Source organism: Chlorocebus sabaeus, chromosome 21 (genome assembly GCF_047675955.1).
Source record: "Chlorocebus sabaeus isolate Y175 chromosome 21, mChlSab1.0.hap1, whole genome shotgun sequence".
Classification (NCBI taxonomy): Eukaryota; Metazoa; Chordata; class Mammalia; order Primates; family Cercopithecidae; genus Chlorocebus; species Chlorocebus sabaeus.
In genome coordinates, this window is record NC_132924.1 from 11,149,609 (window position 1) to 11,171,064 (window position 21,456).

Below are 21,456 nucleotides of genomic sequence, written 5' to 3' on the forward strand. Positions count from 1 at the left end.
CATATGTGCAGTTGGTACAGAGGGTATCAGGCGTTGGAAGGGAGCTGATGAGCTGGGTGATGCCTCCATTTTCAAAATGCAGGTAACACAGGTAGTCAGTCTTCACTCAGGCTGCGATAGCTTAATGGGCTTGTGGTTTGAAACATTTTCCTTCTTTAAGTGCATCCTGTGTGAAATGACAAACCCCATCCCTGTTGCATTTCACATGTTCATCTGCAGACTCAACACCCTTGGGTGGACTCCAGCAATGTGCCTCACCTGCCTCAGCTGATGTCCCTGGCTGAGCAGGAGGGGTTTGGGAAACTGCCTGCAGGAAGGCCCCAGGGAGCTCTAAGACCTGGACAGTGGGTCATGTAGGATTGTGTCTTCTTTGCCTTTGCACCAAAAATCTGAGGGTAGCTGCAGGAGAGGGTTGCGGGGCGGGGGGGGGGGGACGCTGGGAGATCCCCTTTTAATTGCACCTTCAGGAGCAGTTCTCGTCCACTGTTCTCATCCATTACTTTTTTTTTTTTTTTTAAATTTGGTTGGTTGTTTTTGCATACCTGTAGTGTTTAAAGTTGATCCCTGTTAAGCCTGTAGGTTTTGATCGGGCATTCTTCCAGGTGGAAGACATTTCGAGTCCCTGTCATTCTGTTCTCTGTGGCATTGGTCTTTGTTTACCTTAGTGGAGTTATTAAGTGTGCCTTCTGTGCCGTTCTCTGGGTTCTGAAAATATTGTGCACAGGGCAGGCTGAGGACACAGCCACGTGATACCCACTGTAGAGAGAGGGAGAGTGAGACCTCCTACGAAGGCTGCCAGTCCTGTGTTCAGTAGTAAGGTCAGTGCCCGCTGTCTACCGAACACTCAGTACCTTTAGTTGCTGGGCAAGTCCTTTATTTGTTATTTTAATTTGAACCTCAGAAGTGACCTGTGAAGTGGCCATTCTGCCTCAGGAATGTGTGGAGATACCCCAAAGGTGAGGCAGTTGCCCTGAGTTCCAGGACTAACCAGCATGTGGGGCCTGGGATCTGAGTCAGTGTCCGGCCTGCTGTGCAGTCCTTCCATTTGTCACCTGCAGTGCCCGCTACACTGATGATGGCACGCCTCTCATCCAGTTTTCCCGCTGCCTCTCCAGCTGTGTGTTGCTCCCGCTTTTTAGATAAGAAAACTGCCTGAATCGTCCAATGAACAACATCCCCTGGTTCTCTGGGGCCGGTTCCTCTTGTGCATCTTGTAGTGTTTAGTTGGCACCCAGCAGAGGCAAGAGTGCATTTGATGCTCTAGTTGAAACGGAATGCCAGTAACTGGCGGAAGGGGCTGCTTCTCCTCTGTTTTGTGCCCAGGCTACCTCGTGATGCTTTTTGCTGAAGCCTGGGCTTTGAAAGGTGAGTGATGGAACATTCTTGTCCCTCCATCCTCACAGAGAGGCAGAGGCATCCATGCCCCAGATCTTGGGGCGAGGCTGGGCTGTGTGCCGGGGTTGTGAGGATGAGTCAAGGATGCCCGTTTCTGGGGAGAGGGTAGGCACCAATCCATTGGCCCTTGTTACTTCCTGCTTGGAATTAAAGCAGGGCTGCAGGGTAAGGTACGAGGAGGCAGACTTTTCGTTGGGGTTGTCAGAGAAAGTGCCCAAAGGACGAGCCTTGAGGATGGGTTGATGGGGTGTGCATGGTGGGTGGGGTGGAGAACATTCTACATAGTGAGCATCCAGGGCTGAGTGCTGTGAGAGGCACACAGCAGTCGCTTTGGAGTCAAGGAAAACCAACTGGGTTGGTGGCTCCTAGAGTGCCATGGAGGTATGTGCCATGTTACATTAGGAAGGGCAGTTCACACATAGACACCTGGGTCCCCTTCTGCAGGCCTGACTTAGGTCTGGCTGGGGCCTGGGAGCCTGCATTTCTACCGTGTTCTCCCAGGTGAGGACCAGCCACACCAGGCTACCCGGTACCCTAATAGGCACGCCCACAGAGTCCACAGCAAGCTCCCATTTTCTTCCTCCCACAAGTCACTTTTTTTTTTTTTTTGCTGTATGAATCAACCCAAATGTCCATCAGTGACAGACTAGATTACGAGTCACTTTTTATGTGTACTCTGTGAAACCTCCGGCCCTTCATCTGCAGAGTGAGGGACGTAAGCCACCTGCCTCTGTTAGCCAGGATGTTGGCAGTCTGCAGTGGGCACCCTCTGGAGGGCGCGGGTTGGGGGTGGGGAGCAAAAGAAAAAAAAAGTTTAATGGAGGGAACTGGAGAAAGCAGATGAGTTGTGGTTCCTAGCCTGGGACCAGCAAGGAGCCTGAGGGAGTGAGGCCACGGGGCATTTGTGCAACCCCCAGAGCGTGGCTTACGGAAGGAACAGCCCAGCTGGCCTCCCAGGCTGTGTTTGTTCCTGCCTGGCCTGGCTCCATCGGCCGCCCACCACTGGGGCCAGCAGACCAGCTATTGGTCGATGCAGCTGAGGCAGACTCATGCCCGGCACAGGACAGAGGAGCAGACAGAAACCATTCTCCTCACCCACTGGAGGGCTCTGTTACAGGAGATGGCTCAGCAAAGGGCCTGGGACTAGGTCACCCCAGGAGAGGGAGAGCTTCTCGTTTTCATCTTTATGAAGGTGGTGTTTCTGCCCCGATCTACTCTACGGGCTTATTCTGACTTTGGCAAGTTTTTCTAAAGCATGTGGATTTGGGAAAGTTCAGTATTAGTGAAGTGACCTGTGGGACTTTAATTAAGGAGCTTGGCTGCCCTCTCCCATCCTTCCACCTTCCCCTAGAGGTAGAGAGCATAGTGATTAAGGGCTCTGAGTAAAAAGCAGACTCACAGTCGGGCGCCGTGGCTCACGCCTGTAATCCCAGCACTTCGGGAGGCCAAGGCGGGGGGATCACGAAGTCAGGAGATCAAGACCATCCTGGCCAACGTGGTGAAACCCCATCTCTACTAAAATACATAAAATTAGCCGGGCGTGGTGGTGCGCACCTGTAGTCCCAGCTACTCGGGAGGCTGAGGCAGGGAAATAGCTTGAACCTGGGAGGCGGAGATTGCAGTGAGCCAAGATCACGCCACTGCACTCCAGTCTGGTGACGGAGCGAGACTCTGTCTCAAAATAATAAAAAAAAGCAAACTCACAGGGCCTCCCCCATTCCCTTCCCAGTCCTTCCCCCAGTGGGCTAGGCTGGGAAACAGACACACAGACAAACAAAAACTAACCTGGAGAGGAAACCAAGCTAACACAATGATAAACCTTTTATTCTTGTCCCTGTGTTCATTACCCTGCACCTGGCAAAGTGCCACTGTTTGCCTCTGAATGGTGGGTAGACATTTGCCCCCGACTTTCCAGCTCTGTCAGGATGATCTTTTTAGTGCCACGGTGGCTAACTTTTTACCTGCTGCCTTTTGTGTTTTGGCTTTATTTTACAATCACCGTAATTTGTCGTACTATGAAATCTTTCTTGGCTTCTCAAGAGAACAGACTTCATGTCTGAAGTGTCTATCTGTTGAATTAAAGAAGGTACATTTCTTTTTTGACCTTGGAATTTCATAAACAAATGAACCACTTGTTGAAATTTTGTTCTTACTGCCATAATTTGTCATTCAGGCCTGTCAGATTTTTAACAGTGCTTGAAGCATAGAGTTGCAAGATAAAATATAGTATCCCCAGTTAAATTACAGATAAGCTACAAATACATTTTAAGGGTAAGTCTCATGACATATTGTGACATACTTATACCAAAAAAGTATTAATTATTAATCTGAAATTCAAATTTAATTGGACATCCTGTATTTGTATTTGCTAAATCTGGTGACACTATTTAGACAAGGTTGCCTTAAATTACGTTTGCAAGTTACTTGTCTTCTAAATAGATGTCTCAGTTGGCACTTAAAAGAGGAGGTCTTGGGCAAAGCAGTCATCTGACAGAGGAATGGCCCTCACATCTCACAGTGCACAGGAAGCACCCAACGGGCTTGTTAACCTGCAGGGCCTTGCTCCTTGCAGGACAGGCCTGGAGCAGGGCCGTGCAGGCCCTGGGTGATCTGGAGGCTAGTCCCACCCACCCTTTGACATAGGTGGGGTAGCATATCTTCTGGATATAGTCTGTCAGTGTTTGTGGCATCAACCCAATAGCAACATTTGTATTAGCAGTGTGTAGTAATTATTCACATACATAGCGGTAAATATTTCAGATGAGATGTTTTAATAATTTAAGCAAACTTTGAAACTGTTTTGATGTTTGCATGGAAGAAAATGACTAAGGAATTCATATAAAAGAAGCAAGAGGGGAAATGTTCTGCTGATGAGAAAACACGTTGGCAGGCTGTGAGAATGGAAAATGTGGGATTGCCGGCCCGGGAGCGGGCAGCTCTGTGGAACCGGCGAGGAGGTGGCTGAGAAACACTTGGATGTGTGTAAGATTATAACATGTGAGCAGGGTGACCTCCCTAATCAGACAAAAGGAAGGCTTGGGTGCGAAGTGGGCCTGGTAGAACTGGTCAACCACTTTTGGGGGGAAGGAGTCATTGTATTTTCTCCCCTTTTACTATCCCCCAAAATAAATGTCAGGAAGAGGAAAGAATAATACATCAAGTCAGAAGAGAAATCGGAGTAAAACACAAATGAACGTTTTTCAGTTTTCTTGATAGAGGCTGAAAATGATTTTCAAGGTTAAATGATGAGCCAAAAAGATAAGGTCAGTAAACTTGACTACACTGAATTATACTTTTAAGAATCAAAAGTACAATTAAATTTAAAGACAAGCAAAGTGGGAAAAACATTTGCTACAAATGTGAATGAACTTACTTGCCTACTGCGTAAAAAGCTCGTCATGGGAGAAGTGGAAGCAAGTCTGTGTTCAGTGACAGTGGGCTGGGAGGCCTGCGGGCCACCAGGGATGGGTGCTCACCCAGGGCTCAGCCTGGCTTGATGTTTTCCATCATAAACAGATGAGCAGATTGACTCAGAGAATCCAGGTAACTGACCCCGAACCCTTAGCTGATGAGTGTCGGGTTTGTGATTCATTCATGGACATTTTTTACTGGGAACCCCTTGTGCCCTCAGGATCTAGTCTAGCTGACCTGCTAAAGGATAGCCCAAAAGAAGAAATACAGAGGTCCAATTCGCTTATGAAAAATGTTCAACCTCAGCGTTATAGACCTGCATGTTAAAACCACAGGGTGGGGCCGCTGCTTACCTCTGGAATTAGCCCGAAAAAAATTCCAGAAAAATAAACAGTCACTGGCTGGCTTGGGTGTTATGAAACAGGCGGTTGCCTTCACTCCGGGTGGAAGGGTGAGTGTGTGAAGAAGAGTTTGACTGTGTGTATCTAGAATCTTAAAAAAGTGCACGTGGCCTCTGGCCTAGTCCTTCTACTTCTAGGGATCCTAAGCAAATAATCAGAAATGTGGACAAAGTTTTGTGCCCGAAGGTGTTTATTTGATCATTATTTATGCTGTCTGAAAGTTGAAAACAACTGCAGAGTGTCTACTAGAGTAGTTTAGAATATGAAAAAAATGATATTTACCGAAGTTTTAAAATAGTTGAAGACAGGGACAGGAAAACACATAATTATTTACACAATCTGATTTCAACCGTGTCTAGTTATGTACAACAAAGGTGCAAAGACCACGGGAATGCTGTTATCCCACTGTTGTAGGATTTAGGCTAATTTTATGTCTACTCTAGGTTAGATATTTATATAAAAATTTTCTTTGCATGGATTGTTGTAAAGTTCGGAAAAGAAGAAAAATATTTCTCTCAGATGCTAAAGAGCAGACTGGGTGGGAAATGTTGGCCATGGAACTGCAGAAACTAGATGGGAGATGGCTGAACTTGAGGGGCTGAGCTGGGAGGTACCACCCTCTCGGATAGCCAGGGGAACCCAGCTCCCTCCTCAGTGCCTCTTGTGGGGGTTCTTGGGGACCTTGCCCTTTCCTCCCAGACACTGTGTGCTCCAAACAGCCCTTCCCCTCTTTCTTAGTCAAAAGCTTACATTTCCAACAACCTGTATGTTCATCAGTAGGATATTGGTGAAATGAATTACACTACACATCTACTTGGTGGGGTACACTAGAGTGCCGATGAAGATGATGATTTTTGGCCTGAAAAATTTCAAAAACGGTATTAAAACACAATATGTGGAAGATAATTATGATTCAGTGTTTATCAGCATCATTTGTAATCCCCATGTGACTCATAGAGTATACATGTTCTCTACAAATAATCCAAACATTGCATAGATGCACATGGTAATTTTTGTTTTTGTTATTCTGATAAAAAGAGGTTCCATTTTAATTTTTTGTTCATTTTTTAGCATACAAAAATATAAATGTTTATACTAAGTTTTACATCTGTGATTAAAAAATGAAAAGAAAGCTGTTTCTTTTGAAAGGGGAAAAAGAGAGAAGCTGGTGAAAATGTCTCCCTTAGGGCTTTGTTCGTTTTATTTTGTTTTCTCCAGATATTCTGGAGGAAGGCGTGAACGCGACTTTGCCTCCCAGGGAACAAGCATCCTCCTTCTAAATGGTAAATGTGGGTGAGCTGACCCTGCTGGAATCTGTCCCCTGGGCTGCCCTCTGCCTCCCCCCATTGTGAGTGGTCCGTGAAGCACAGCGTTGACCAGACCTAAACCTGTTTGCTCCCAGGTCAGTGTGCACGCAGCAGAGAAGTGAGCATCCATCCCATTTCATGCGTGAGCAAGGAGGGCTCTGGGCAGAGAAGCCGCTTGCTGGGAAACATTCAGGCAGAAATTAACAGTCACATTCCCAAGACCTGCTGCTTGGTCACCTTGTTGAAATCAACGTGCCTTTTGAGTTTCTTGGGCAGTTTGGGCACTGCAGAGTGGTGGGAAGGAGTGTGGACTCTCTAACCCAAGACCCAGAACAGCCGGGACCCACTGGGTGATGAGGGTTGTGAGGGTAACTCACCTTCCCATGCCTCAGTGGCTGCCTCTGTAGCGGGAGCCCCACTTGGCAGAGGGAGCCGTGTGTGCATGTTGGCTGTCGCCAGCACCTTGCATGCTGGATGTTTCACGTGCTTCAGTTTTCAATCTGAAAAGTCTCTTTTGCATGAATAGGAGGGAATTTGCTGAAGTCAACTATGATATTTGTGACAATGTACTAATATTGATAATAGTTTTGGTGCACATCTTATACTTTTGGCACAGTTCAGACCTTTTTAATTACAATAGTAGTACATATGCATCATAAAGATTTCAAAGATTTTATAAATCTATAAGAGAAAACGGACATCTCTCCACCCCAAATTAGTCACTGATAATATTTCTTTCCCCACATTTGAATGTGTCTTTCATTGGCTTCTGGTCCCATGCAGGTGTGTTTCTAGAATTGTAGGCTTAGGATCATAATATTGCTGTTTTACGTTTTGACTAAAAGTGTTGTTCTCACACTAATGTCTAAAAAGATGCCACTGAGCTCCTTAACATTTTGTGGAGGGAACCATTTATAAAACACTCTCTAGATGTTTCTGTCCCAGGTAACAGAATGCCCAGCACTTGATTACCTGTAGTTGTTACAGAAAATGCATGTGTTCCGTGGAATGTTAATTATTTGTATTCACTGCCTAAATGGAGCAGTTGGCAATAATTCTCTTTGAATTGCTATTCAGGGAAAGCTATTTAAGCCCAAACACAGGAGTAACTTTTAACTCCCTTGCCGAACAGCTTGCACCTTTTCACGATTAGCTTCCCTTATGCAGTCTATTTTCAACAACTATCATTGAAAAAGGAAAAAGCAAGTGGAAAGGAAGTAAGGAATTGAGGAAGAAAGGAAATGCTGGGAAAGCTGGGTGTTGAAAAGTGTGGGATGCTTCTTGTGAACTCACAGCCTTTCTGCTGTGGTCCTTTTTTTTTAGGACAAGGTGGAGCAGACACCTCGCAGTCAACAAGACCCGGCAGGACCAGGACTCCCCGCACAGTCTGACCGACTCGCACATCACCAGGGTGAGGAATGAACAAAACACAGGAACGCTCCCAGTTCTAGCTTTGCAGCAGTGCCAGGACCTGATATTCTAAAATGTTGCTCTTCATACTAATAGATTACGATTCTAACATTGGTTCTTCTTTTCTCATTAAGGACAATGAATTCCAAAATAGAGAAAGATCCTTGGTTCTGATATCTTCATGTATTTCCTTTCAATTAGCAAACTTCAGTGAGCAAAACTTCAAGATCAGTTTCATACGAGTTATCTAGGTTTCAGCCGAAAGGCGACTTAGTGTCGCCTATCGAAGGGTACTCCAAGGTGAATCCTCTTGATTTTGGCATTTTTATATTTCCAATTAAGATGGTTTTGGTTGTATGTACTCTTGGTCTTTCTCTACCTTTCTCTGATTCTTTTTGTTCCTTCTATTAATATTTAATTTCCAGTGAGGTCATTGTGGGAAGGGAAGGAAAGGGAACTACCTTTGGGAAATTAGACTACTTAGGAAATTAGATCTAATAAATGGAAGCTTTGCTGTAGGATGAGGAGCCTGAGGATGAGATTAAACGAAATGTGCACGTGGCACATTGTTTGGCTTATTGGAGAGTTTAGGTACAGTAAATCACAGGTCCTTGAGCTAGTGGGAATGTGAATACTTAGATTTTCTTACATTACTTAATGAGAAAGGTTGACTATAAAAATAAAAACTGGGATCTGACCATGAAGTCAAAGCAATGTTTTCTCAATTGTTAGAAGATTCATAAAAGCTGTCAAGGTTTTCTGTGGCAAGCATAATTTTAGGATCCTCTTTTAGAAAACTTTGAAATGACATGATGCGGGGAAAGGGTACCAATTTGTTAGTATTGACTTCGAAGCTTAAGAAAATTTTAACACGTTACATTGTATGCTCACAAATAATCTCACTTAAATGGAAATAATTTGAGCCTTGGTGTTAATGCTCATATAAAAACTTAGGTTAATACTTTAATTAGGAAACCAGAAAAAAATTACACTGAAAGAACTTTTTAAGGCTTACCTTTTATCCTTTGTCTTTAAATTGTACGCTCAAATATTCTACAGATATCAAAGTAGTTCAATTAAGGGACATTTATTTGCAGCACAGAACGTGGAGCACATTCCATGTAGAAGACAACTGGTTCTCTTCCCTGACGTGGGGTTACACAGTATGCAGTTGAAGCTGAGTCTCGGATGTATCCCCACACCTGAAACAGGGCTTAAAGGAAGGGATGAACACGTTACTATATTGAACCCCACCTCTGCTCAGCGACTCAGAGGGTTGATACCTTTAAGCACACCGTTGACACTGGCCACCTCTCCATCATTTTACATACACATAGCATGTAAAATGGTAAAGCCGAAAGAACTCAGCCTTGCTCAGACCCAAGCATGTCCACTGATCATTGAATAGCTCTGTCCCCTCAGGGCTGTGGCTCCCAAAACAGCATGGGTGCTGCTGGCCTGGGTCCCAGGGAATACAAAGGGCTGCGCTTTCCCTTCTCTGGCAGTGACTGGGGAAGCAGGGCCAGAACCAGGCCCACCATATCCAGCCGAGAGCTGTGGTGGGGCTCCCCTGTTTTCCAGAGATACTGGAAAAAGGCTGTTGCCTGGGACGGATTGTAGTGCATGTGAACTCATGGCCAGGCAGCTGGGCAGAGTGGATGCAACCTTGCAGCCAGAGCTAACCCAAGCAGCCTCCCAGTGCAGTGACGCAGACTGCAACCTTCGCAGTCTTCCATGAGGCAGCAGCTCCAGTCTGTCCTGACTTGACCGCTCAGTGGGGAGGGGGAGGCAGGAAAAGAAAAAACAACCCACCTAAAGCGAGTCTGCAAACCAACATTCCAAAAGCACATGAAGCAGTCCCATCCTAAGAAATACAGTATAGCTAACAAAACCAAGAGATTACCAATTTAGCCCATATGCAACAAAAAAAAGTGTGACCAAGGCTTTGAAATACATGTTTATAATGCTCAGACAGATGCGTGAAAGAATCATGTCTGTAGGACAAGGCAAGAAACTATGAAACACAACAAGAGGAAATGAGGCGAGACCTGGGCACCCTGGGCAATGCCTGAAGACAATGCAGTGTACTCCCAAGTGCAGGGGGAAAGATAAACATCCATCTAGAATGTTATGCCAACATATTGCTGACCAGGGAAGGCCAAATAAAGCTTTCTCAGGCAAAGATTGAGAAAAAAATGTGTCACTGGCAATCTTCACTAAAAGAATGATTATTATTTTATTTTTATATTTTAAGAGACCAGGTTTTGCTCTCTCACCCAGGCTGGAGTGTAGCTCGTAACTCACTGCAGCCTTGAACTCCTGGACTCAAGTGATCCTCCAGCCTCAGCCTCCTGAGTACCTGGGACTACAGGTGTGCACCACCACTCCCAGCTAGTTTTAAAATTTTGTGTACAGATGGGTCATTGCTATGCTTCCCAGGCTTGTCTCGAACCCCTCAAGCTATCCTCCCATGTCGACTACTGGAAGTACTTGGTTTACATGTGTGAGTTGCAGTGCCTGGCCTAGAAGAATGATTAAAAGTACTTCTTGAGGAAGAAGGAATGTGGATACTAGGGAAACATGGCACATACGGGAAAATAATATGTGACGAATGCTCAATTGTGTATTTAAAAATATTAGGTACATCTAAAGTATTGACTGTAATTACTAAAAGAATGTGCATATCATCTATAGTTCCCAACCTAGCAGAAAAAGATAAAAGGGAATATATATGAAAAACAACAACAATAATCAAACAACATCAAGTAGAAAACAGAAGAAAAAACAAGATGTGAAGAGAAAAAAGATATTAAACAAAATACAAAATAAGATAGTAGGAGTAATTCCAAGTCAATTCGTGATAGTGTTAACAAGCTCAAATTAATAGACACACATAGCTCCCTCTACCCAACAGACAGAGACTCTTGATTCTTTTCTAAAACCTGTGTAACTTTTTGAAAAGTTGACTGTATATAGAAAGTTGCAGTAAATTTTAAGCAATCTATTTCATGCAAGGCTTGTTCTTTGACCCAGTGTGAATAAATCAGACGTCAACATAAAAAGTTGAAAACAAATCACATAAACATGCATGAGGAAACTTTAAAACACACCCACTCTTATTTTACTTGTGAGTTAGACAGGAAATTGCAATGGAAATATCAATCATTTAGAACCGAATGAAAGTGAACATAGTACAGGTGGAAAGTCGTACAATGCTGCGAAGGTGGTAAGGCTACATTTCTAGCTTCAAAAAAACGAAAATTGAAATTACAGAAATGAAATAGAGTAAGTCTAAGGAATTAATCATAAAAATTAAAGTCAGAAATTATTGAAATAAAGAGATTACCAATAGGAACAAAATCAAACACCAGTCTTTTTAAAAAATGACCATAACAGCAAACCTCTAGCACAGACACTCAGGAGGGCAAAAGGTGCCCAAGAAGATCGTGTTAAGAGCACTTTAGCAAGTTTTAAAAACAGTGTCAAAAAAACTATGAACAAAAAAATAGAAATCTGGGAGATATAGATGATTTATTGCAAAAATGTAAAAATAAAATGGATTTTTGAAGAAATATAAAATCGTAATAGAGAAACAGCTCTGGAAGAAATGGTAATCAATATTGTATCTTCAAAAATACTCAAGTGGTTTGCAGATGAGCGATATTAAACTTTCAAGAAACAAACAATTTTTCTTATCTTTTTTTTTTTTTTGAGATGGAGTCTTGCTCTGTCGCCCAGGCTGGAGTGCAGTGGCACAGTCTCGGCTCACTGCAAGCTCTGCCACCTGAGTTTACGCCATTCTCCTGCCTCAGCCTCCCGAGTAGCTGGGACGACAGGCGCCCGCCACCACGCCCGGCTAATTTTTTTTTTGGTATTTTTTAGTAGAGACGGGGTTTCACTGTGTTAGCCAGGATGGTCTCGATCTCCTGACCTCATTTAAGTGTGTACACTCTTAAACACAGAGGACAACAGCTTACACAGAGGACAAGAGCTCTCCCATTCATACCATGTTTGTGTATCTTTGAAATAGTGCAAGAAGTCAAATTTATAATACCATTTTACATTTTAACATAAAACAAAAGTCTGAGTAAAACACTAATGAACCAAATTCAGTACCTTATCTTAGGTGAAATGTAAATGAAACACATGTTATGACCAAGTTGGTTTTATTATAATAGTGCAGGGGTGGTTTACTGTCATAAAACAGTGAACACACTGAACATGTCAGAATTAAAGGGAAAAGAATAATCATTTCACCTGGCAGAAAAGTCTTTAATACAACTCTCCACTCATTATAATACATAACAAATAATAACAAAGTTTGTACTCAACCAGTACTGAAAAGAAACCTCCTTAACTTGTTAAAGTTTATTTATTAAAAGCCTACAGCATTGCATCATACATAATGGAAAACTGTTAGAGTCGTGTTCATGAACATCTAGAATTAGATAGGGGTGCCTGCTATCACTGGAGGTCTTAGTGTAATAAAAGGAGCAAATGAAGGAACAAAAATGTAAACATTAGAAAGGCAGACTGAAGTGTGTGTCTATTTGTAAATAATTATCCAAATAGAAAATTTACACACATATGTTAGCACTTTTAAAATGAGCAAGAATTCTCTAAGCAGATATAATGTGAGATCAACATATAAAATGTAATAGTACTCTTGTATGCCAAGAAAAAACAATTAGGAAATGTAATGTAAAAAGAAATCCCACTTATAATATTAACAAAAATTATAAGCTATCCAGGAGTATATTCAGGAAGATTACCAGCCATTATAGGATGTTTCAGAGCATAAAAACAACCTAAGTGTAGAGCTATACTATGATCATGGATCAGGAGACAGAATATAGTGCAGATGTCACATTTTCTCAAGTTTTTCTTTAAGTTTAATGCAGTTGCAGCCAAATTCTTAACAGTTTTGTCACGTGTGACTTGAAAAATGTTTCCTAACTTTAATAAGAAAGAGTGAAACTCAAGAATTTGAAGACAAATTTGAAAAAAAACAAGGTGTATGGAGGAGTGGTTTGCACTATCAGATAGCAATCCCACTTATGCGGTATCACAACTAAGAAAGGATGTTATTAGTTCAAGGGCAGGCAAATAGACCAAAGGACCAGAATAGATATCCCATAAAGAGACCCACACGTTTATGGAAACTAACACAGCATAGTGAAGTCGTGGCAAAACAGAGATTACAGGAACTGTGACTGCACATGGGGTGGCAAGGAATGGAATTATTTGAATGACAAGAATTAATGAATAGTAAGAATCTTTTTTTTTTTTTTTTTTTTTTTTTTTTGAGACAGAGTCTCGCTCTGTCGCCCAGGCTGGAGTGCAGTGGCCAGATCTCAGCTCACTGCAAGCTCCGCCTCCTGCGTTTACGCCATTCTCCAGCCTCAGTGTCCCGAGTAGCTGGGACTACAGGCGCCCACCACCTCGCTTGGCTAGTTTTTTGTATTTTTTAGTAGAGATGGGGTTTCACCGTGTTAGCCAGGATGGTCTCGATCTCCTGACCTCGTGGTCCGCCCGTCTCGGCCTCCCAAAGTGCTGGGATTACAGGCTTGAGCCACCGCACCCAGCCTAATAGTAAGAATCTTTATTCTCTCAGGCTAAGAAAGACTTTTGTGAATAAGAATTAGCACCACCATAAAGGGAAAATGGTAAATTTGAGTGTATTACCATTACAAATTTATATGTAGACATAACAGATGATATTTAACATGCTGAAAGGCACACTTCAGCCTGGAAGAATAATTTGTAACTTCTTGTTTGTACATACAAAAATGCATGTAACATGCAGAGTATTAGTATCCTATTTATGTAAAAAAAAAAATCCTATAAATAAGAGAAACAATTACATAGAAAAACTGGCGAAGAATATGAGCAGGCAGTTTACAAAAAAGGAAAGCATGATGTGTTTGTGTCTGATTCTGGACACTCATTTCACAAGAAAAATATGGAAACTAACTGAGCTGGAAATCAAGGAAGCCTGTGCTCTGAGGGCTGTTAGATGGAACAGAAAGGCACAGATCCTTCTTTTAAGTGTGTCCAAGTGCAGAGTGTTCATCCTCCCTCTTGGCGTGTTCACAGCCCTGTGAGTCTGTGCGGAATGGACCTAGGGCTTGTAGCTCCCTGGCACTGGGTACAAAGGCTCCTTCCCACCCGGGGTGTGGGGGGGGCGGTGGTTCAACCCGCAGCACAGCCTACAGGAGTCAGTGCCTTCCCATCTCTGTGCCTGACACCAAGTTCAACTTTGGGGATTCTTTTTAACGAGATGCTTTGGGAACTATGACCAAATCTAACAAACATACAGTGTGGTTCTTTCCGGCTTCCTTAATTTTCGAGGCATAGTCAGATGCTGCCATCATAGTCCGTGGCTTTACATGGTATGTTTGATCCAGAGTGGCCTGGATCCTTGCATGGAACCTGATGTTTAGAATAAAAGATTAGCTGTGACTTTCCTTGACCTGTTACTGCTATCTGGCAAAGAGGATTTATTGCTCCTGTTTTATTACCTTGTTCCTAACTAATGTAAGCAGCTTATTTTTGTGTGACAGTTGCTGAAAATGCTTCCCACATTTCTTAGCAGCACACAGCAGGGAGGGATGCACTTGCTTTTGAAGCGGGTGGTTTTGCAACAGCTGGAATTACTTTTGACGATTTTGAAAAAACCTTTCTTCATTAAAAGTATGTAAAACAAAACTAACCATTTTAGTCATTTGTATAAGTGTACATTAAGTGGCATTGGTCATGTGAACAGTATTGTGCAACCATCACCATTTATCTATTTCCAAAACTTATCACCCCAAACAGAAACTCTGTACCCATTAAGCAATAATTCTCCCCAGTCCCTGGTAACCTCTAATCTACTTCCTACTACTTGATTCGCCTGTTCTTAGTACCTCATGTAAGTGGGACCATACACGATTTGTCCTTTTTGTGACTGGCTTCTTTCACTCAGCATAATGTCTTCAAGGTTCATCCGTGTTGTAGCCTGTGCCAGAATATCCTTCCTTTTTAAGGCCGAATAATATTCCATTGTGTGGATGGACCATGTTTTATTGTGTGGATGGACCTCATCTATTGAGGGAGGGACACTTGGGTTGCCTCCACCTTGTGGCTATTGGGAATAGTGCCGCTGTGAACATTGACATACAAGGGTCTGAGTTCCTGCTTTCAAATCCTTGGGGTATATACCTTGAAGTGGAATTGCTGGATTGTAGGGTAATGCTATATTTAATTTTTTCCTCAACAATATTTTTGAGATATGAAGTTTTATTTTTAGAAGCTTGGCCTCTCGGTTTTAGGCAAATTTTGTCTGATTGTTGTTACTGCTCATAACCCAAGCTGAGATTCCTGGCCATGCCTCTCACCAGGAACACAATTGAGTAAAGATGTCTAAAGGGTTGAAAAAGAGATGTTGAAGTCTGTGTACAAAAGTAGATAGAGTTGACTCTGTAGAGAGCTCCCAAAGGCTCATGAGCTTAGTGGGCCCTGTAGTGCAGCAGTAACAGCCTGAGAGGCTGCCAGTGAACGCTGGTTTCGTTTGAAACTCTGCTCTCTTGTGTACTGAGCCTCAGTTTCCTTGTCTATAACATGGGATAACATGCCTTCTTTATGAAGTTGTTGTGAGAACTGGAAAGATGCGTCCGTAAAGCATAGGATATCATGTCTGCCATGGTGTGCCCTCTGTAAGAAGTAGCTCTTGCTGGAGAGTGCAAAGAACTGGGTCTAATTCTGGAAGGCGGTTTGCTACTGTCTAACAAAAGCCTTGCAAAGGTCATACATTTAAGCTCATCAATTCCAGGAATTTATTTCAATGACGTGTGCATGTGTGTGCATGTATATCCATTTCAGTTCAATCAATAGCATATTCCCCTAGAATAAAGGAAATAACGAAAGACAAAACTGATCAGATAAACATTACATACACTGATGATAGACTATTATTTTGTCTTAAAATATGTTAAATATCTAGTAACTTAAGAAAATGCTGAGATTTTCAGGGAAACAGGTTACAATACTGTATGGTCCCAGTTTTGTAGAAAGAGGAAATAAGAGCACAATATATGTTTTATATAATGATGTTTAATTTGGGTGGTGGATTTATGGGTGATTTTTATTCACCTTTTAATATTGTGCATTTTAAAATTTTGAACAAACGTAACAATATTTCACAATGAAAATAAAAATATTATTATTTGTTTTATTTAAAAATACAGTGACAGAACTTTGAATGTTTATTATCTAAACCTATAGCAGACAGGAAGGAATAAAAGCCCCTAGAAATTCCTGTAAGTTCACCTCAGTAAGAGGTGGTTTTGGCAGTGGTATAGTGTTGGAAGAGAAGAGGCCAGCAAAAGGAGCCATTAGATAACTCAAAGAGTCCAGCAGGGTAAGTCCATTTACCTAGGAGCAAATAGCATTACACCTCATTAGCCCAGTGGACATCAATCATGCTCAGAGAGAGGACTGAAGTCACTAAGTAAAGGTTGCATTATATTTTTTACCCCCGCTTAAGAAAGAAGGCAGCCAAGAAGATGACGTACGATATGTACAAGAGGGAAAATGAAAATAGGTCCTCTTGCTGGAAGGTGTGCTATTTTCACTCCCTAGAAAACTTGGGATAATGCCTGCCTCAAAGGTTTTGCAGTTGTCAAGAGGTAGGGTGTTTTGTTATCAGTAATGTGTGATTTTGATGTTGATACATCAGCCTGGAGCAATTTGTGGCACCACTGGTTTGAAAATGAATAGATGATGAGTTTGAAATTTGAGGAAGTTGACTTATTTCACTCTGAGTATTTTTCTTGATTTATTTCCCAAGAATATTTGCAGACCTTTGAGAATGAGTCAGTGTGTGGGCAGTGGGGAGAAGTCATGGTCTGAGCAGGTGGTGTGGGACCCTGGGAGGATGCAGAGGTGTGTCCCAGGCACAGGGCGGGAGAGAGCCTAAAGCTCTCAGGATCTCAGGGGCTTCCCTATAGCAGAGAGGTTAGGAGCTGAGAGAGGGAAGGAAGACATGCATTGTCAAGTTTTTAGAGATTGACAGTCTACCTGCTATCATGGCATTCCTCTTGGGGTGAGAAATGTGTTTTTGTTTTTGGTTTATTTGCAGTTTCTCAGTGTGCCTATAATGTGATTATTCTTACAATGGAAAAAAATAATATGACTTAAATATTTGAAATGAGTGGTTGTTCCATTACAGTATACTCACCAAACTGCAGAATTTTCCTACTAACAGGTACTCTGAGACTCCTGAGTTCAGTGCTTGGGGGAGTCTGAGGTCTCATCCCCAGGAAGACAGGCTTCAGTAATCAGTGCCAGCCTGTGAGTAGGGGAGGGATGGGTGGCTGCACACACCACAGATTCTTCATCCTGTGAGATCTCACCTAGCCTGGTTTGGGTGGAGACAGGATCTGAGAATTTAAGTTAATGGCCAGAGTCGTTCAAGGTCATTCACTCTATTGAGAGATCCACTCTATGAAAGTTTGGCAGAGAGCCCAAAACTCATTTTTAGCATGTCCTTAGTTCCCTCAAATACCCTGTCGCAAATTACCCCTAGCCCCCTACTCTTATATTGTTATCAGTTAGTGGCCTCGTGCTAGGTTGCAGAGTTTCTGTTTTTGGTGGTGTTTGTTTTGTTTGTTTGTTTGTTTTCAAGACAGAGTCTCGCTCTGTCGCCCAGGCTGGAGTGCAATGGCGCTATCTTGGATCACTGCAACCTCCATCTCCGTGGTTCAAGCAGTTCTTGTGCCTCAGCCTCCCAAGTAGCTGAGATTACAGACATGCGCCACCACACCTGGCTAATGTTTGTATTTTTAGTGGAAACGGAGTTTCACCATGTTGGCCAGGCTGGTTTCGAACTCCTTACTTCAGGTGATCTGTCCGTGCTGGGATTATAGGCGTGAGCCACTACGCCCGACCAGGATTGCAGAGTTTGTGACCACAGACAAAGTGGTCCCACGCACCCACTTCCCTCCATTCTCCAGAACAGAAGCCTTGCAGAGTCTGCCCAGCTTTTTTTGTCTTCTGCTTGGCCAGAGGCACTTTGTTGCTCCGGTTGGCTTCTCTTCTTTGCGGACTGCAACTGCTTGGGTCTCCCTTTCACCTTGGTGGTATAACTGCTTTAGTCTTGTGGTCAGGGCAGGCTATGGTCCTGCCTGAAAGCGGAGGCTGTGCTCTTCCAGCCTCTGTGCCTTCTGTCTCTGTCTCCTCTGCTCTATGTGTACCTCGGGCGCCCCAGTCCCATGCCTGCAAAGCACGCACATTCACATGCCTTTGTTCTGTCTAGAGAACAGGGCTGTGTGTGTGATTGTCGTAGTGAAGACTCCTGAGCTGGAATCAAAACATTTTCCTTGATTGCTGGAGTCATACACTTCCTTGATTGCCCCAGAAAGTGTATGTAGTTCATTCTCCCAGATGGAGACATCCTACACAAACACTTGACTCCTGACTTGAGGCATGTCTTTCAGGCTCTGGAGTTCAGAGGTCCTCTCCATCCCATTACGGCTGTTTTCTGACTTTAGTTTCTTTAGTTTCTTCTTTTGGTTTTCTTTAAGCCAGAAATACTGGTTATAGGCATGCAGCTTTAATTTGTAGCAATGTGTTTGGTGCAGTGCTTTCCTTCCTAGTAACAGTGGAAGTATAGAAAAAAGATTGGAGGAGGGACTATTTCAGAAGCACCAATTTCTCAGTGGAGAGACTGTCAAGAGGAAAAGACCAAAATTAGAAAAGAATGCCAGTTATTAGAGAAGGTAAAATAGATCAAGAAAATAAATTTTTGGTTTTTTTCCTCCAAGAATTTGAACCCACCTGAGCATCATTAGGTGCAGAAGGACACAGCCTGGCTTTGGGCTGGCTGTTTTTGTGTCTTTTGGTCTCTTCCAGCAGTGCTCTTTGACTGGGGGTAAGTTAGGAATCACTTTGCACTTTAGAGTCTTCGTTTACTTGTGTACCCATCATGCATAATTATTGGCAAAAATAATGATGCCGATGACGACTTTGAGGCCTGTGCTAGAACCTCCCTGCATGTCTTATCTTCCTCATGAAAGCTACAGATGGGAAAACTGAGGCTGAGAGGTTTGTAACTTGCCCAGAAGTCACAGACAGGTTAACTCAGTGGTGGGATGGGAGTCAAAGCCAAAGTCCATCTCAGGTTTTAATTTAGAGGAACCACCCTGCACACTCCTATATGTATAAACTGCCTGCTGCGAGCATTATTTTATATATTGTATTTTTCCCTTTCTCCCTAGATCATACATTTCTTGAGGGCAGTACACATGTCTTACTTACTGTGACATATATACTACCTGGTATATACCGCAAGGTTCCACTATACTGCCTGGTCTGAAGTCATACTTCATAGATATTTAATGAATTCCTGAACTCACATACCATTAATAGACTTGAGGTCTCCAGAAAGGTCCTGAGCTCCTGCCTCTCTCCTCCTTGTGGAAAGTCCTGGTAACTCTAGGCAAGCAAAGGTAGAAACCAGTTCCCAGCGCCCTGCCCTCCTGCTGTGCCTTACCATTCATGAGACATGGGCAGCAGTTTGGATGAGGGCGTGATTGATGAGAGAACATGAACTCAAGCAGGAAGACAACATATTGCATCATGATTGCTCTAATATTCTCTTACCTAGTTCATCTTTTACTATGTTATCCACAAAAAAAGATTTTTCAAGATTTTATTCATTATATATATACGTGTGTGTGTGTGTATACACAGTTGTCCCTTGATATCTGCAGGAACCTCCTGTGAATGCCAAAATCCAAGGATGCTCAAAGTCCCTGATATAAAATGGCATAGTATTTGCGTATAACCCACGCATTTTCTCCCCTATACTTTAAATCTTTTCTAGATTACTTATAATACCTAATACAATGTCAGTGCTATGGAAATAGTTGTTACACTGCATTGTTTGGAGAATAATGACAAGAGAAAAATCTGTACATGTGCAAGTATACTGTTTTTCTTAATATTTTCAATCTTCAATTGGTTAAATCTCTGGATATGGGGAGCTAACTGTATCTATACAAAAGTAACTTTTGTTAGTATCATTTCCTCATGGTGAAACTGTGCTATTTCCAGTGGTAACTTTCTTTTTCTCAAACGCTCAGCATGGTCCTGAAAAGTAGTGAATGTTGGTCTCCAGTTTGCACACTGATGCCAAAGTTGGTGATAATTGTGATTTCTGTGACTGCCCCTACCCCAGACACTAAATACCTTCTATTCGGGTTGAGATGCAGAAAAGCTAGGAGAAAAATCATCTATAATCCTTTTCCCACAAAATGACTAATGCCCACATTTTGTTTCTGCCTTATGGAAGTGGAGTCATGCCACACCAAATAATAGCATTTGTGTGTTTCATTAATGATTCTTCTACAACCTCCAGTTAAATTATAATACTACAGTTTATTAGATATGTCACGATTTCTAACCTTCATCTCTATTTCTTACATGTTTAAGTGACTTCCCCAGCTATAATAGTAGGTTCCCAACCTATTAAGAACTTACGCTTCGTATTTTAACCCATTGAATCAACCTGTCATATGAGGTAGGCACTGTTATTATCTCCATATTTATAGGGAAACTGAGGAAACTGAAGCCAGAAGTAGGGGAGTTGCCCAGATCACAGCCCTTGAGAGTGGCAGAGCTGGGATTTGAACCCAGGCTGGTGGGCTCTGGCCTCTGAGCATTTCATCCCTCTACTCTTCTGCTTCTAGATTAGCCCTCCTTCCTTATCCAAGCCCATCGGTATTTTCTTTCTTTTTGATTCCTCAGATCATTCAGTGACTCAAACTGAGATTTCAGCTGTAGGGATTGAGTTTTCCTTGGTCTTGAAAGCAGTAGATCGAATCCCTACAGTTGCCCCCCCCGCCCTGCCCCCGCTGCCTGGGACAGTGGTTTCCCTTTAATTGTGCTTATTCCTTCCTTTTCACTTTGTAGATCATTTGTCTTAATAAGGAAGATAGGAACAAAAAAGGCATTGAGGAGCCTGCGTTCTCTTTGTCTTGCCCCAGTGTTAGGCAAGCAGCAGACCTCTCCCTCCTGGTCCTTATTTGGAGCAGAACTGAAAAAGCCATTGTCATCCTTTGTAATTTTTCAAATCTCAGCTATTCTGGGCCTTCGCCTTCCCCATGCTCTGACAGTTCACGCCACTCTTTTGTCTGGTCCCCTTTGGCAGATAATTGGACTCCATTAATGTTTCATGTTTCCTTTAGCTGTCAGGATGCTCGCAGCTCAATAGAGGGCTTTATCCCAGCAACTCTTTCTGTTCCCCTGGTGTGTTTGCTTTTCATCCCCTTGCTCCACAGTTTCCCTGTGTCTTTCATTCATTCGTTCATTCGTTCATTCATTTGTGAAACAAGTATCTGTTGCTTGTCTAGGCGATAGGAGGCCTGGGGCCCAGGCCCAGGGGACGCAGTGGTGAGCAGTGAGTCATTTCTAATTTAATGATCCACAGCATATGGACCGTTTCCATCCAAGGAAGCGCAAATCCTTTTTAGAAGTAGCAGAGTACAACT

At 42.9% G+C, this 21,456-nt stretch overlaps 1 protein-coding gene across 18 annotated transcripts in view; it reads left to right on the forward strand.

The window, feature by feature from the left end:
- GRB10 (growth factor receptor bound protein 10) overlaps positions 1-21,456 on the forward strand; it is a 203,281-nt gene that overhangs the window by 82,773 nt on the left and 99,052 nt on the right. For 5 of the 18 annotated variants that reach the window (XM_007981319.3, XM_007981315.3, XM_007981308.3 and 2 more), the window contains one exon: positions 7,838-7,925. The exons of 5 other annotated variants lie outside the window; for them this stretch is intronic. Coding sequence is in view for 7 of the 13 variants with exons in the window: in XM_007981308.3 (XP_007979499.1) it covers positions 7,838-7,925 (88 nt within the window). In the remaining 6 variants the exon portion in view is untranslated. Of the gene's footprint in view, positions 1-6,425; positions 6,610-7,837; positions 7,926-21,456 lie in introns of all 18 variants that reach the window. 8 more of the 18 variants (XM_073008843.1, XM_073008842.1, XM_037988304.2 and 5 more) reach the window with 2 other exon arrangements.